We start from the raw sequence: 15,981 nt of genomic DNA on the forward strand, positions 1-15,981 counted from the left end.
TCTCTTTCTCCCTGAAACAACATGCAGCTTTATTTTCCAGAGCTCTCTCACTGCACGGCTGGTGTTTGTACTTGTTCTGGTATTGATCTTCCAAAATAGAAACTAGTTGAACAAGAAGCCATTGTTATTCATTTTCAATCTCCTTTATTTCCCAGATGTATGGCATGGTTAACGGCACTAAAACCTATTATTTTTATTTCTTTTTTTTTTAAAAAAAGAATGTTTTTGCTGTGGGAAATTATGGCTACTCCCCTGAAAATTTAAAATAAGCATATCATTAAGCAAACAGCCTTGCAGAAGACTATCATGTGGATTGCTAGTGTACCCCAGGAGGAATGAAAGTGCCAGAGATGGAGAACAGTTGCCAAGAATATTTCCATAGATGTCTGTACCATCCACATCTGTAATATGCAAAAGCTAGCAGGAGATTGTTTCAGGCCAAGCATAGCATTTTCAAAAAGCAAGGTTATGATGATCATATAGAGTTTACATAAAAACAAGCAATTTATTCCCCGTGTGTGTGTGTTTCCATAGTTTTTCTCTTCACTCAATTTAAAACTGGAATTGGGAACGTGTGGTTTTTCATATACTGTTGGAAGCACTTTCCTTTGTCCCTCGCCACTGCCAATCTTACCGAGGTTGATGGCACCTGCCTGGGGCTGATCGGACTCACTGGTTTCTTTTATATAAATATGGTGTGATCACAAACATTCCCACAGCAAGACAAGAACCAGATTTTTAAGCATTGCTAAAGCTGATATTGGAGGACACAAATTCAGTTTGAATTTTTTTTCTCACAATATCTGTGTCAGAGCCAGAAGTGATTTCCTTTAGCACTCAACATGTAATAAAAACCTACAGTCTCCAAGGTTGTATCTGTAAATCTTTACTATACCTGGTCTGAAATGATGTGATGTAAGAATAAAACTTATACTTAAGGAAGACCATGTGCTAAAGCAAGTCCTCACACTAACACAATTGGCTCTTTACAGTGATGTTCAACAACTGATCAATGCTAGGAGGTTTCTCTAAATTGGGAAGGCCATGCATTCCATGAAAAAATAATCACCAACCACAGCAACATTCTTAGTGTATTACACCCTTTAATATACATCCTCAATGAAAACAAGTATCTTACATCGGTTGCCATTAGCTCTTCCCCATCATCTAAATTGTCTACCGTAACCACACCTTGTGAGCAGAAGTGGAAGTCGTATGGATTTGTTGAGACCAATAGCATATCTGTAAATAGAGGGAAAAAAGATGTTAGAAGAGCTTTCCTTCTTGAGATCTAATCTATGAATATCTCATGAGTGAAAATATACACAAGTGCAACACCATCAGGAAAGGCTGACATTGTAGACATGGTTGGAATAGTCTTGGAAGGAGTTTTAAACACCATTCATAGAGTCAGGAATCTAGTTTCTAAACTAGGAGTGTGTTGACACTACATCATTGTGACAGTTTGATGCCACTTTAACTGCCATGGCTCTATTATTGTTGTTGTTGTTGTTGTTGTTGTTGTCATCGTCATTACAGGTGATAGTCAAATTGATGAAAAACAACAGTAAAATCTCAGCCGTTATCAGGACCTCAAAATCGAACTGCAAAGGCTCTGACATAAACCAATACAGGTGGTCCCAGTGGTAAGCAGCACACTGGGTGCCGTGCCAGAAGATCTCAGCCAGCATTTGGAAACAAACAAAATCACGATCTGTCAGCTGCAAAAGGCCACCTTACTTGGATCTGCGCACATCATTCAAAACTACATCACGCAGTCCTAAATGCTTGGGAAGTGTTCGACTTGTGATTTTGTGATACGAACTCCAACATATACATCTCGTTTGCTGTGTCATACCATTTTGTGTCAATAATAATAATAACAACTTTATTTTGTATCCTGCCTCCATCTCCTCTAAGGGTCTCAGGGCAGCTCACATGGGGACAAGCCCAATCAACACAGTTAAAATATAGCATAATACAATTGATAAAACAACATCATAATAGGACAAAATAAAACAACACACAACATAACACAGTATAAAACACCATTGAACAAACCACCAATGGCCTGATTAGTAAACAGTTTCTGAGGGGCGAGCAGGGCTAGTGCAAATCAGTTGCAAGGACAGGGCTGATGGATAAAGTGCAGAAGCCAGATGGTGAAATTAGGAATTGGAGGGCAATAAGATAGAGCACTATAGCTCTGGGTAGGGAGCAGTAGTAAAGTGCAAGGATTAGACTTTGGACCATTACTGGGGCCAAAATTATCTGGGGAACTGCCTAATCAAAAGCACAGTGGAACATCCACGTTTTTAGATCTTTATGGAAAGTGGACAAGGTGGGTGCCAGTCCATCCTTTGGAACTGAGATTTGTGGTTTGCTGAATGACTTTGAATATTTTGCTATAGTTCAGGAGATTCGGAGTAGAGCTCACATGCACATAACTCATAACACCATATCTCCCAATACTACATAGGATGGAGGCGTGGCAGTTGAAGTGGTATCAAACTGGTATAATTGTGTAATACAGATAATTAGATCATTTGCGGTATAATTCTGCATTCACAAACAAATCCTATTATGTACAGTGGAATTAATTCCCCTACTAAGTAAGTAGGGGCCTGCAGTCTTACAGTATGAATGCTGAACAAGAGTGAATTCCAGGAGGTAGAAAGCACACATTTGCACTATGAAAATATGGCTTTTTTCCAGCATTCACAACTCTGAAAAGACTTCTGCTAGTACTTTCCAGCACCAACCCTTGTTCTTATAGGAGTAATACAGCCTCCAGAGTTAATTCACTTCTGACACCATGGAGTGTTAACAGAGAGCTCGGATTCCAAGTTTAGGTGAAACCGCAAATTAACTTTATTTCTGTATGTACTCCAGTAATCAGGTTTCTTTGCCTAGTGCCAGCTAGGGGACTCGAGCTTTATAGCACTAACTCCACATGGTCATAAGCCTGATGCTCTGTATCCTGGACAATCTGTCAAGATTGCTTCCTGATCCTTCCTTGACCACAACTGATCAAGGAGAGTTGCACTGCCTCTACAGACCATTCAGAATCCCGAATCTTTTCAAGAGCTCTCAGCTGATCCCAGTGTTTTGATGCCATGTAGAAAAGAAATGTAAATTCAAGTGGCAAAGTCCAGGGCCAGCTCAAGATATTCTACTGCTTTAGGTGAAGTATAAATAGCACTTACTATCATTAATATAGAAAGCTTTTTATAGTGACCCAGGGCATATCTACATTTTAGAAAAAAGCACCAGATAAAAGGCTGGTTGTCCCCATTATGAATACTGATTTCAGGTGAATATCCAAAAGTTTTCACTTTAAACTGACTTTGCCCCACCTTATTTATTTATTTATTCATTCATTCATTTTATATACTGCTCTTCTCCCCTAGGGGGACCCAGAGCGGTCTTACATAATGGCAAGATTAATGCCACATATAATACAAAATATAGTAAAAAAACAACAATCGTAAAACACACCTAAAAACCAATATCATACCCAATTAAAACAGTAAAACACTGTGTGACCATTACAACAGGGCCAGTAGCACTGGGCCAAAAGTCAGAGCCAGTCTGTATTCAACTTAAAATTAATCCAAAGAATACATCAGGTTATATCAACTCGTATCCTAGAATGGGCCAAAAGCTTGGTCCCACATCCAGGTCTTCAGCTGTTTCCTAAAAGACATGAGTGAGGGGGCTTCCCTAATCTCCCTTGGCAAGGAGTTCCACAGCCGCGGAGCCACCACCGAAAAAGCCCTGTCTCTTGTCCCTGCCAAACGCACCTGTGACGGCAGCGGGACCGAGATCAGGTCTTCACACGAAGATCTTAATCTGCGGGGCGGCTCATAGGGGGAGATACGTGCGGAGAGGTAAGTTGGACCAGAGCCATTTAAGGTTTTGTAGGCCAAAGCCAGCACTTTAAATTGTGCCCGGAAGCTAACAGGCAGCCAGTGGAGCTGCTTCAACAGAGGAGTTGTATGCTCCCTAAATGGCGCTCCAGTTAATAACCTGGCTGTGGAACATTGGACTAGTTCCAGCTTCTGAACAGTCTTTGAAGGCAACCCCACGTAGAGCGCATTGCAATAGTAACAAGAGCGTGGACCACCGTGGCCATGTCAGGCTTCCCAAGGTACGGGCACAGTTGGCGCACAAGTTTGAGTTGTGTGAAGGCCCCCCTGGCCACCGCTGAAACCTGGGTTCCAGGCTCAGCAATGAGTCCAGGAGGACACCCAAATGCGAACCTGCGCCTTCAGGGGGAGTGCAACCCCGTCCAGCACAGGCTGTAACCCTATACCGTGTTCGGCCTTACTACTGACCAGGAGGACCTCTGTCTTGTCTGGATTCAACTTCAATTTGTTCACCCTCATCCAGTCCGACACAGCAGCCAGGCACAGTTCAGGATCTGGGCGGCCTCCTTGGAAGCTGGAGAAAAAGAGTGATAGAGTTGGACATCATCTGCGTACAGATGACACCGAACTCCAAAACTCCGGATAATCTCACCCAGGGGCTTCATGTAGATGTTAAACAACAAAGGAGACAGTACTGAACCCTTTGGGACTCCACAAGACAATGGTTGTGGGGTCAAACAGCTGTCCCCTTGGGCAAATTGAGGATTATTTTGGGTTTTATTGGAAACTCTGAAGTATCCCATAGCATCGGGGCAGATGGTTTGGGTCAGATTGGCCCATTCTGCTATCCACGCTGCACACTGGAACCATCACCCTTTCCTTGCACTCATCAGTGCATTGGAAAGGGATGGACCATTTCCCTCTTGTTGCTGCCTTGGCTTCTGGTCAGCCATGTTGCTCCATCTCAGCTCCTGGCCATCATGGCCACATCTGTGGATATCTTGCAACAAGAAAAAAAAGTGAGATGAGAGCCACTCCAATGGAGCAAATGTGCTCTGAGCCACCTCAACAATGGCCCAGATTTGGCATGAACGTGCTGGATTAATGGCTTCTCTGGGGCACATTACAGAGGGCTAAACTGCCCAGTTTTAGCTAAGCCATCACAGCATTGGTTTGCACAACCCAACACATGCATTTGAATTGGCTGCAGCACTCCAGGGGTTCTGGTAGGATTTTTTCATTGCCCTACTTGGAGATCCTTGCTATGACAAAATCCACTACCCACAGAGGTGTATCTAATGGGATAGTAAATGAAGGTTTTGCCCATCCAATTAAATTTCCTTCAATCCCCACATTCCTAATACTGCAGTAACTTAAAGCTTCAGTTAAACATTTGAAGCTTTAGGTTACTTAATGGTTCAATTGGACATGTGAAGCTTAAAGTTACTTAAAGCTTTAATTGAGCATTCAAAGAAAAAAGGCAGACAAAATCCCAAGGGAATATAGACATAGCAAACAGAAGGCTCTAGGCAAGAATGCCTTTCAACATCTCTCCACAATGCTAGAATTTTTGGCACTGAGGAAAATTCTGATTGAGGTGGGAAATTGCCTGTTTTTTTTTACCGTCCATAGCTATACCCCTGTCTCCCATCCAAAAGCTAACCAGGCCTAACACTGATTAGATCCAAATTGAAACAATATTAGGTGTGTTTAAGGAGGCATGTAGATGCTAATATGAGTGACTGCTGAATATTGGGAAAGATTGACAGTATCCTTTATCACAACTCAGGACAGCAAAAGACCTTAGGTCAGTGGTTCTCAACCTGGGGTGCCCAGATGTTTTTGGCTTTCAACTCCCAGAAACTGGCTGGGATTTCTGGGATTTGTAGGCCAAAAACATCTGGGGACCCCAGGTTGAGAACCACTGCCCTAGGAGATATAGGTCAGAGGTATAGCACCCAGAATCCTATTCTTCAGCACTTTATTGCTGCATCTCCATCTTCTAAGGGGCGTTATATGAGGTGATTGCCTCGATTTTGCCTAATGGCAGGACTGGCCATCAAGACCATTTTGGTGCTCTGTTTGTTGAATACCATCCCCTTAGAAGCCCAGCTTTTTTTTTTTTTTTTTTGCTTTTTTTCATGTCAGGAGCGACTTGCGAAACCCGAAGTCACTTCTGGTGTGAGAGAATTGGCCGTCTGCAAGGATATTGCCCAGGAGACACCCAGATGTTTCGGTGTTTTTACCATCCTTGTGGAAAGCTTCTCTCATGTCCCTGCATGGAGCTGGAGCTGATAGAGGGAGCTCATACACGCTCTCCCCAGGTTGGATTCAAACCAGCAACCTTCAGGTCAGCAACTCAACCTTCAAGTCATCAGTCCTGCTGGCACAAGGGTTTAACCCTCTGCACCACTGGGGGCTCCAGAAGCCCAGCTGAGGCCTCAGTTAAATAGTGAGTTGTTGTTTTTTTACCAAAGCCTTTGGACCATAATTGATTTCACTCAAATTGGAACATGTACGTGTTTTTAAATTGCTTTCATTGGTTTTAAATCACTTTGTTCTTAACTTGTTTAACTTGTACCACCTTGGCATTCTTTCCAATGATGATGAGCCTATGTGTTCCAATAATGTAAGAGGCTATGCTAATGGTAGAACTGCTACTGGTAGGGTCTCCAAGTCACACAGGCTTTTGCTGAGGAGCCAGATTAAATGTGCCAGACAGCTACTGGGCAGCGTCAGTGCTGAGGAGTGACATTGGTGGCAGACGCCCGCATTGGCTCTTTAGCGAACTCTGAAAGCTATGGTAAACAACTCCTGGACACCTTTTACCTTCAAAACACTATTATGAGACAATCCAAAGTGAGCTCTTGGAGGTCTCTCCCTTTTTAGGGTTGCTATAAAAACAAAAGACAATTTGGCAGCAAATAACAACAAATGTTTCAATTATTCTTACTGTTTTGAATTGTTTTATACCATTTAAATTGACTTTATTGTACACCACTCTGAGATAGGGTTGGGTGTAAATACATTTTAATAAGTAGTAAAGAAAGGACTGAGAAAATGTGTAAAAGCAACAGGAGATGTGTTCAAAGATGGGAACTGTCCTCTACAAATTATTATCGCCTGCCATTCCCTTCACCTCCCAAGGCTACTTGTGAACATCACATTGTAACAGCTGAAGCGCTATTTGAATGGAGGCTTAAGCATGCAACAATCTCTGCCAGCATGGGTAGCATGGGAATAAATTCACCATGGAGGGTACATTTTCACAGTACAATATTTGCGTTCAAATCCTGTTAGCACAAAATTACTTTGAAACAGTTCCTCTAATCTGCCTTAATTAGACCACAGCAAAGGCTAACTGGGTTAAGGGTTTAGCAGATGGACCACTCTGCCTGGATGACAAGAACTGAAATGAGATTATTACTGCTTTTGCCAAGCAGCAAATTAGCGCATGGATAAAGGGAAGCTTTACTCTTTTACAAGACAAAGTACTACATTGCTAGGAGCTCCGGCAATCTGGAGCAACTCACCATCTCAACATATAAGGCAAAAATGTCAATAGATGAAGAAATTAGAGGTAATGTCTGAGATCTGCCGGAAGAGATATGTTCTGCTTCCTCTATACTGCATAGCAACATAGCATAATGCATGTGCGTTGGAGGCCAATGCATATGGCTCTGATCATGCAGTGAAGTGTGCATCCGCAAGGTGCAATGTACATTTGCACACTGCTCTCTGAACATTACCCACAAGTGCAATGTTGGCACATGAGGAAATCCTCTTTCACCACCTCAGCTGGATACAATACTTTTAGAGCATCTAAAAGAGCTACTTTTCACTGTAGCTCAACTTAGGCCCATCTACACTGCTATATCATGCAGTCTGAAACTGCATTATATAATCAGTGTAGACTCATATAACACAGTTCAGTGCAGATAAATTACATTATATGAGTCTACACCAGTGGTTCCCAACTTTTTGTTAATCAGGGCTCACTTGACCAGGGACCACTTTGACCAGGGACCAGTTTGACTGGAGACCACTCTCCAACTTACTACACTCTCCCAAAATCTTAAACATTGGCATAAATGTAAGGCATAGAATCGTAGAATCATAGAATCATAGAGGTGGAAGAGATCTCATGGGTCATCCAGTCCAGCCCCTTGCCAAGAAGCAGGAAAATCACATTCAAAGCACCCTCGACAGATGGCCATCCAGCCTCTGCTTAAAAGCCTCCAAAGACGGAGCCTCCATGACACTCTGGGGCAGAGAGCTCCACTGCCGAACAGCTCTCACAGCATAAACCCCCAAAAGCCTGAACACATATAAAAATACTCCTAAAAGCACTTGAGTCCCATCCTCAACCTAAATATCTGTTTTCTCTCCAGTCACCCTCTCAAAATGACAACAGCGAGTGGTATAAAACCCTGAATAAAACATCTCCTCACTGCCAGTAAAATTATGGGGATAATCAACTGTTAATATTTAACACATTTAAATATTTAAAATATTAAAGTCTTTCAAAACTCATCCTGGGGCAATCAAATATCAAAATTGAATCGAGGTCCTTCTGCATGCCCTTTGTGCAGCCTTCTGATGCATATATGGAAGGTTATCAAGCAAACAGATCCATTAGTGGAAGCGCAGTCTGCACTTGCAATTCTGACTCACCCATTCAAATAAATACTAACATTTATTTGAAGAGTTATCACTCATTGCAGTGAGCTGTTGGCTGTGCCTTTAGGGTTTTTAAATATATATTTTTCAAGGTAAAAAAATGATCCCGTTAACCTCAGAAAGTTCTGCAAGTGATCACTTATATTCTGCAGATGTGATACTTCATAATGAATTAGCATGACTTTTCTATTCACCTACATATCCCATCTGTCAACGTCCCCATACCATGTGTTTCCTTATTCTTACCCTGTAATTCAGCTTTCTTTCCTGACAAGATCTGGTAGAAGATGTGGTAGTCTCTTTCACCAGGTTGCTGGAAAATAACTCGGGATTTCTCTAAGAGATCTAGTTGAGAAAAAAGTTCAAGTGTTTAGACAGAATATATTACTTAAATGATTTGGTCAATTATTTAATTAGTATGTCACTTACAGATTTCAATATCGGCAGAGGATAACTTGCCCGTGGTTCCAAAATGAATTCTGATAAACTTGCCCTACAATTTGTACAAAAGATAACAGACATCTGTGAGTTAATAGGCTATATTTTTAATCAATCCAATAATATATGTTATCTGGATAGATAAATGGGAGCTACAAGGATGTAATATTATTTCGTATAAATATTACAAGAAATGTATTTTACAAGCTGCACTATCTATACTAAAAAAAACAAATACACATAGAATGTGCATACAGGCAATTTATATATCATGTGCGTTAGTCTGGCATATTACTATGCAAAAGGTTCTTTTAGCACCTTAGAGCAGTGGTTCCCAACCTGTGGGCCGCAGACCAAAAGTGGGCCACGAGACCTAAATAAGAGGAGACATGTGTGGAGAATTGGCACCAAGGTTGTATGCTACCATTGGAGGGAAGGGGGAGAAAGAAAAGGGACAGAAGGAAGTAAGGAAGGAGACACCAGTGCGTTGTCTTTGCCAGTGCTTTCTCAGCCTTGGGAGTCTTCCCAGGCCAGGGTGGAAAAGTCTATATGTTATTAGAATTTTGCTATACTATGATAAAGGTTATCTGACTATCACACTATCAGACCCTGGAAAGGTTACTTTTAGAAATTACAGCTCCCACTATCCTCCAGCTAACATATCCACTGATCATGTTGGCTAGGGATTGCTAAGATCCATCATCAAAGAGAGTAACATTTCCAAATTCTGTGTTAAAACAGAGAGCTCCATTAAAGAATTTGGCTGATTCTTAGTCTGATACATGCAGACTAACCCTTATCCAAAATACTTGGGACCAAAAGTGTTTTGGATTTTTTCCAGGTTTTGGTATAACTGTAGTTACATAATGAGATAGCTTGAAGATGGGACCAAAGTCTAAACATGAAATTCATTTGTATTTCATATACACTTTATACTCATAACCAGAAGATGATTTTATTCAATATTTTAATAATATTGTGCCTGAAACAAGATTTATGTACATTGAACCATTATAAAAGTGTTCACCATTTTTGGCCCATATAATGATTCATATAAGGTAGTTAAACTGCATTATTGAGTCTGCACTGACCATATAATGCAGTTTGAAACTGCATTATGTGGCAGTGTAGATGGGGCCTCAGTTACCCATGTGGTCAACTTTGGATTTTGGAGAATTTTGGATTTCAAAACTCCTGGATAAGGGATGCTTAATCTACACAACCTTTCTTTGCTCTTCACCTCCCATGAAGGAGGAATTTGAAAACTTTGCCTTCTTCTTTCACTTAGCCATGATTTGTAATTCCAACAGTTATTAGTGGGAATTATGGCTTCTCTCAAAGGCCAATTGAAAACCAGAAAATGGGTCAAATATAAAACTACCACTATTGCCGTAGCGTTATAACCATGAGCTGTTCAAGAGTGGAGCTCAGTGCCTTGGAGTGTGATGGAAGCTCCTTCTTTGGAGGCTTTTAAACACTAGTTTTGTCCTTTTCCTGCATGGCAGAGAGTTGAACTAGATGGCCCATGTGGTCTCTTCCAACTCTATGATTCAATAGTTCTGTATGAGGTGCCCACAAACTTGGTATACAGTTGTGGTTGCCACTTCTCAAATGGGATATGCTTGAGCTGAAAAGGGAAGCCAAAACAACCAGGCAGCTGGAGGAACTTCTCCATGAGATACGGATTCCACCTTTGGAGCTTTTCATTTAGAAGGAGGGGACTAAGTAAAGAAATAGAGGACCATGCAGAGAAGTAGAAGATTATGTACAGAGGAGTAGCTATGAGATAGTGGTGGTGGTGAGAGCATTTCCCTTAAAATAAGGATTCTGCTTCTTCACCCCAGGTTTTTTTTTTTTTTTTTTTTTGCATTGCATTGCATTGCAAAGAATGGAACATGGAAAATCATTCACACCTAGAACTCTTACACTTGTTGTGTTATCATTACCTTGGTAACTTTTTTTCTTTTACTTTGGACGCCTAAACTGTGGGTGTGCCTGCAGTGTAGAATTGACGCTTGACGCTACTTTAACTGCCATGGCTCAATGCTATAGAATCATGGGAGTTGCAGTTTTACAAGGCTTTTAGCCTTCTCTGCCAAAGAGAACTACAATTCTCAAGATTTCATAGCATTAACCCAAGTGGTGTCAAACCACATTAATTTTGCACTGTAGATGCAGACCATATTTCTAAATGTTCAACTGAAGATTTACTGCAATGCCAGAAACCTGGGGACAAAAGCAAAAATACATTTTGGAGAGAGGCAAATGCCTCTTTTGAGGGTGCACTGCTGTTACTTCCTTGCCCTTCGGCGTGACACCCTGGTTTTGCATTGCATGGGGATAATGGTGATAATGATCACTTTAAATGCTTTTCAAAAAGCATCAGACAAATTCATCAAGGTCAAAACTATCAGTGGCTATTAGTCATGACGGCAAAATATTACCTCTGGCTTCAGAGGCAGTTGCTAGGGAACACACCTCTGAAAGCCAGTTGCTAGGGAACATTGAGCAAAAGGGTGCTATTCGATTTGCATCCTGCCTCCAGGCTTCCCATAGGCAACTGGCTAGTGACTGTGAGAAGCAGGATCCTCGAGTACATAAACCTTTGGTTCAATTCAGCAAAACTCTTATGTTCCACCAATTCAAGGCAAAGTTTAATAAAGAAGCTTCTCCTACATACATGTATTTTAAATAAACATTGTTGTAGCGATAGAACAATCTGCCAGGGTGACCTGCAGAAAGGTTCATAAAAAGAATTAGCAGGTGTCTCTTTTTTTTTGGATACTTTAGATCTGCACCTGCAAACTTCTCTTTTGGAGTGAAATTCTCTAAATCCACCAGTCAGCATTATCAATGCGTGACTCAGGATTATTGTAGTTCTTCGAGGTAGGTAAAGGTTTTCCCCTGACATTATGTCTAGTTGGGTCCGATTCTGGGGGTGGGTGCTCATCTCCATTTCTAAGCCAAAGAGCCAGCGTCGTCCATAGACACCTCCAAGGGATGACTGCATGGAGTGCCATTACCTTCCCACTGGAGCAGTACCTACTGATCTACTCACGTTTGCATGTTTTCGAAGTGCTAGGTTGGCAGAAGCTGGGGCTAACAGTGGGAGCTCACCCTGCTCTGTGGACTCGAACCACCGACCTTTGGGTCAGCAAGTTCAGCAGCTCAGCAGTTTTACCCACTGTGCCACTGGGGTAAAATGTTCAATGATTTCCAAAATCAGACTTCAGACCCAAGTGCTTTAGCCTACAGTGCTCACAAGCCATGCCAAGCACCGCATACGGGAAGGGATGATGGGAGATGGAGTCCAAAGTATATGGAGGGCCAAAGATTTCCCACTCCTGTTTTAGATATTACTTTTCCAATAAGTGGGCTAGCTAAATGATGCCACCGATGCATTCAGATCCGTTTACACATTCCTTTTAAGAAGACAAGCTTAATCATCCCACAGGTGCAAGTATAGATTAAAAATATATATAAAATCTGCTCACAGTAGCTGGTGTAATTTGCAGGTGTCTGGAGATGCGGCTGTGCTTGCTGCACTCCCTGTGAGGTACATGAGCAGACAATCTGCAGAGACAGCCTATGGTTTCTGACGCTTTGTGTCCCACATGCCAGAATTAGAACAACAATTCCCTTCTGTCGTTTCACAACCGGCTGGCTTTCGCCACGTCCCTTGGGGATTGTTAGACTTGACTTGTGTGCTTCACTGACACTGGGCTGTGCTCTGTTTTATGAACAGAGGATAGTACAACAGCAGTCATGCAGCTTTGCACTGGCTATCACCATCCCCAGCCACCAACACAGATATCCACCCTGCATCTGCTGGGGAAAAGGCTGGGACATCTAGTTCATCTGGACCTCATTGGCTTTTATCATGATCTTTTTAGATCACACCTTCCATATATATTTCTCATTTATCTTGTTGCTTGCTTTCTTCTTTCTCCTCCTTCTTAAAGGTTAAGCATTCCTTATCCAGAATTCCAAAATCTGCAATTGTTCATCCAGGTGACTGAGATAGTGTCACCTTTGCTTTCTGATGGTCAGTGAAATTAATCTTTGTTTCATGCATAGCATGATCATACAATATTGTGCATAAAATTAGCTTCAGGCTATATGTATAAGGTCTATAGGAAACATAATTTCATGTTTAGACTTGAGTTCCATCTCCAAAACATCCCATGATATGTATGCAAGTACAGTAGAGTCTCGCTTATCCAACGTAAACGGGCCGGCAGAACGTTGGATAAGCGAATATGTTGGATAATAAGGAGAGATTAAGGAAAAGCCTATTAAAAATCAAATTAGGTTATGATTTTACAAATTAAGCGCCAAAACATCATGTTATACAACAAATTTTACAGAAAAAGTAGTTCATTACACAGTAATGCTATGTAGTAATTACTGTATTTACGAATTTAGCACCAAAATATCATGATATATTGAAAACATTGACTACAAAAATGCGTTGGATAATCCAGAACGTTGGATAAGTGAGTGTTGGATAAGTGAGACTCTACTGTATTCCAAAATCCAAAATATGGAACACTTCTTATTCCAAGCACTTCAGATAAGGCAAATTCATCCCATATTATTACTTCATTTATACACTGCCTTTCTCCCAAAACTGGGACCCAAGGCAGCTCATAAATTGCAGTAGTGTAGTGAATTAAGATTGGATTGCAACTCTGGAGACAAGGGTTTGATTCTCTGCTCAGAAATAGAAAACCACTGGGTATTTTTATTTACTGGACCAAATTTGGCACAAATACCTGATACGCCCAAATTTGAATACTGATGGGGGGTTGAGGGGGATTAATTTTGTCATTTGGGAGTTGTAGTTGCTGGGAGTTATAGTTCACCTACAATCAAAGAGCATTCTGAACTCCACCAATGATGGAATTGAACCAAACTTAACACGCAGAACTCCCATGACTAACAGAAAATATTGGACATATTTGGTGGGCATTGGCCTTGAGTTTTGGAGTTGTAATTCACCTACATCCAGAGGACACTGTGGACTCAAAGAATGATGAATCTGGACCAAATTTGGCACAGGCTGAGAGATCTTCAGCCTTCTCTGCCAAAGAAATATGTGTTTTCTTATTATTTTTGGCCACCCCTCTGACACCCCCCTCACAACCCCCCAGGGCTCCTGGACCCCAGGTTGAGAACCACTGCTCTAGTTAAATCACATGCTTTCAGCCCCAGAAATCCCTGTGAGAGGTTCACCTCAGGGTCACCATAAGTCAGAAAGGCAGAAATGACAAGCAAATAGTTAAAAACAAGCAGATGATCAACACTGAAATGGAATTAAACTGTCATCAACATTCAAAAACACTTTAAAGTATGCAATTAAAATGGCAACAAGCAGTTTTAAATCCATGCAGTTATAACTGTATTTTAAAACTCTGTCCTTGTGTTAAGTAGTTGGCCTGCTACTAGTCATCTTGGAAGCAGTCACTTAAAAGGCCCTAGTTCGGTTCCTCACCAATTGTGACTATAAAGATGATGGGAACATGATAAGGGCGAGTCCTGAGGATTTCAGATCCTGGACAGGCTCATATAGAGAGAAATAGAGGACTGATGCTATACAATCATTCATAGGTAAAGCCAGTTCTTTGAACTATTTCCAGAAATAGACTGGCAGCCAGTGGAGCTGCTGTCGCAAGGGAGTTGTATGATCCTTGTGAGCAGCAGGAATTATTTTTCTGAGAATGTTGCAGTCCATCAATATCTTGAGGGTTACGGATTGCCCATGGCTAATGGGAGAAACCATGGTGAGACCATGGTGACACTCTCAATTCACTGTTCTCCAGTGTTTGCTAGAATCCTTTTATGTTGGTACCAATATGCAGATATGTGCATTAAGAAATCTGTAAAATGTCAGCTCCCCAACTGCAGGCAGAGAGTGTGCCAACTATCTCATGAATTAATCCATGGTGCAGAAGGCTGAACAGTAGCCAGTATCACATTTGGAGAACTCTGAGTGAAGATGTTTCAATAAATAATAGCAGGATGACTGGCTGCAACACACCCTAAAATCATTCTCCTATTTCACTACTAAAAAATTGAGGGCAGAGAGATGGGCCAGAAGCAACAATCTTTAAAGATATTGTTGTGTGTCTTGTTCAGTCACTGCCTCTCCTGTTTTATAAATATACTATCGAAGACAGACTGTCAACATGCCATAGCAATAAGGGATACTTACAAAGCGTGAGGAGTTGTCATTTCTCAAGGTTTTGGCATTCCCAAAGGCTTCAAGGGCTGGGTTAGCTTGGATGATTTGATCTTCCAAGGTTCCCTGACAATGACAAAGATTAACATAGATTTAGAGTATAATTCAGTACTTAAGATCCTCCCACTGAAAAGCCTGAGGAATTTGTAGCAGCCAGCATGACATTGTGCTTTGAGTGCTGAAACAGGACTCTGCGGGACCAGGGTTCAAAAACTCACTGGATTTTTTTTCTCATGTCAGGAGTGACTTGAGAAACTGCAAGTCGCTTCTGGTGTGAGAGCATTTGCCGTCTGGAAGGACATTACCCAGGGGACGCCCAGAGGTTTTGATATTTTTACCATCCTTGTGGGAGGCTTCTCTCATGTCCCCACATGGAACTGGAGCTGAGAGGGATCTCATCCACATTCTCCCCAGGTTGGATTTGAACTTGCAACCTTCAGGTCAGCAACCCAACCTTCAAGTCATCACTCCTGCCGGCACAAGGGTTTAACCCACGGCACCACCAAGGGCTTTGGCCAAGTCAGCATCCCTCCACCTCAGACCTTCTATGAATAAATCTTGCACAGAAAGCCTTATGATAGGGTAAAGCCCAAGTTTGCCATTGATCATTTCCCTGTCCTGCTGCACCTAAACTCTTTTACTCAAAATACCCACATAGTGGAATGCTTCCAACCCTCCAGGCTTAACTCAGTTGCAGAAACTTAGTTTAAATGTTGTTATTCAAGTTATTTCTAAACAACTGTTTATTTTAAT

The 15,981-nt window shown here is 41.6% G+C and overlaps 1 protein-coding gene across 2 annotated transcripts in view; it reads right to left on the bottom strand.

The window, feature by feature from the left end:
- Nucleotides 1-15,981, bottom strand: part of myh15 (myosin heavy chain 15) — a 149,645-nt gene that overhangs the window by 104,229 nt on the left and 29,435 nt on the right. The window contains exons 9-12 of one of the 2 annotated variants that reach the window (XM_062974863.1): nt 15,202-15,294; nt 8,979-9,042; nt 8,796-8,894; nt 1,139-1,242 (exon numbers count right to left, since the gene is read on the bottom strand). In XM_062974863.1, coding sequence (XP_062830933.1) covers nt 1,139-1,242; nt 8,796-8,894; nt 8,979-9,042; nt 15,202-15,294 — 360 coding nt within the window. Of the gene's footprint in view, nt 1-1,138; nt 1,243-4,337; nt 4,358-8,795; nt 8,895-8,978; nt 9,043-15,201; nt 15,295-15,981 lie in introns of those variants that run through there. The other variant, XM_062974864.1, reaches the window with a different exon arrangement.

Source organism: Anolis carolinensis, chromosome 3, assembly GCF_035594765.1.
Source record: "Anolis carolinensis isolate JA03-04 chromosome 3, rAnoCar3.1.pri, whole genome shotgun sequence".
NCBI classification, from domain to species: domain Eukaryota; kingdom Metazoa; phylum Chordata; class Lepidosauria; order Squamata; family Dactyloidae; genus Anolis; species Anolis carolinensis.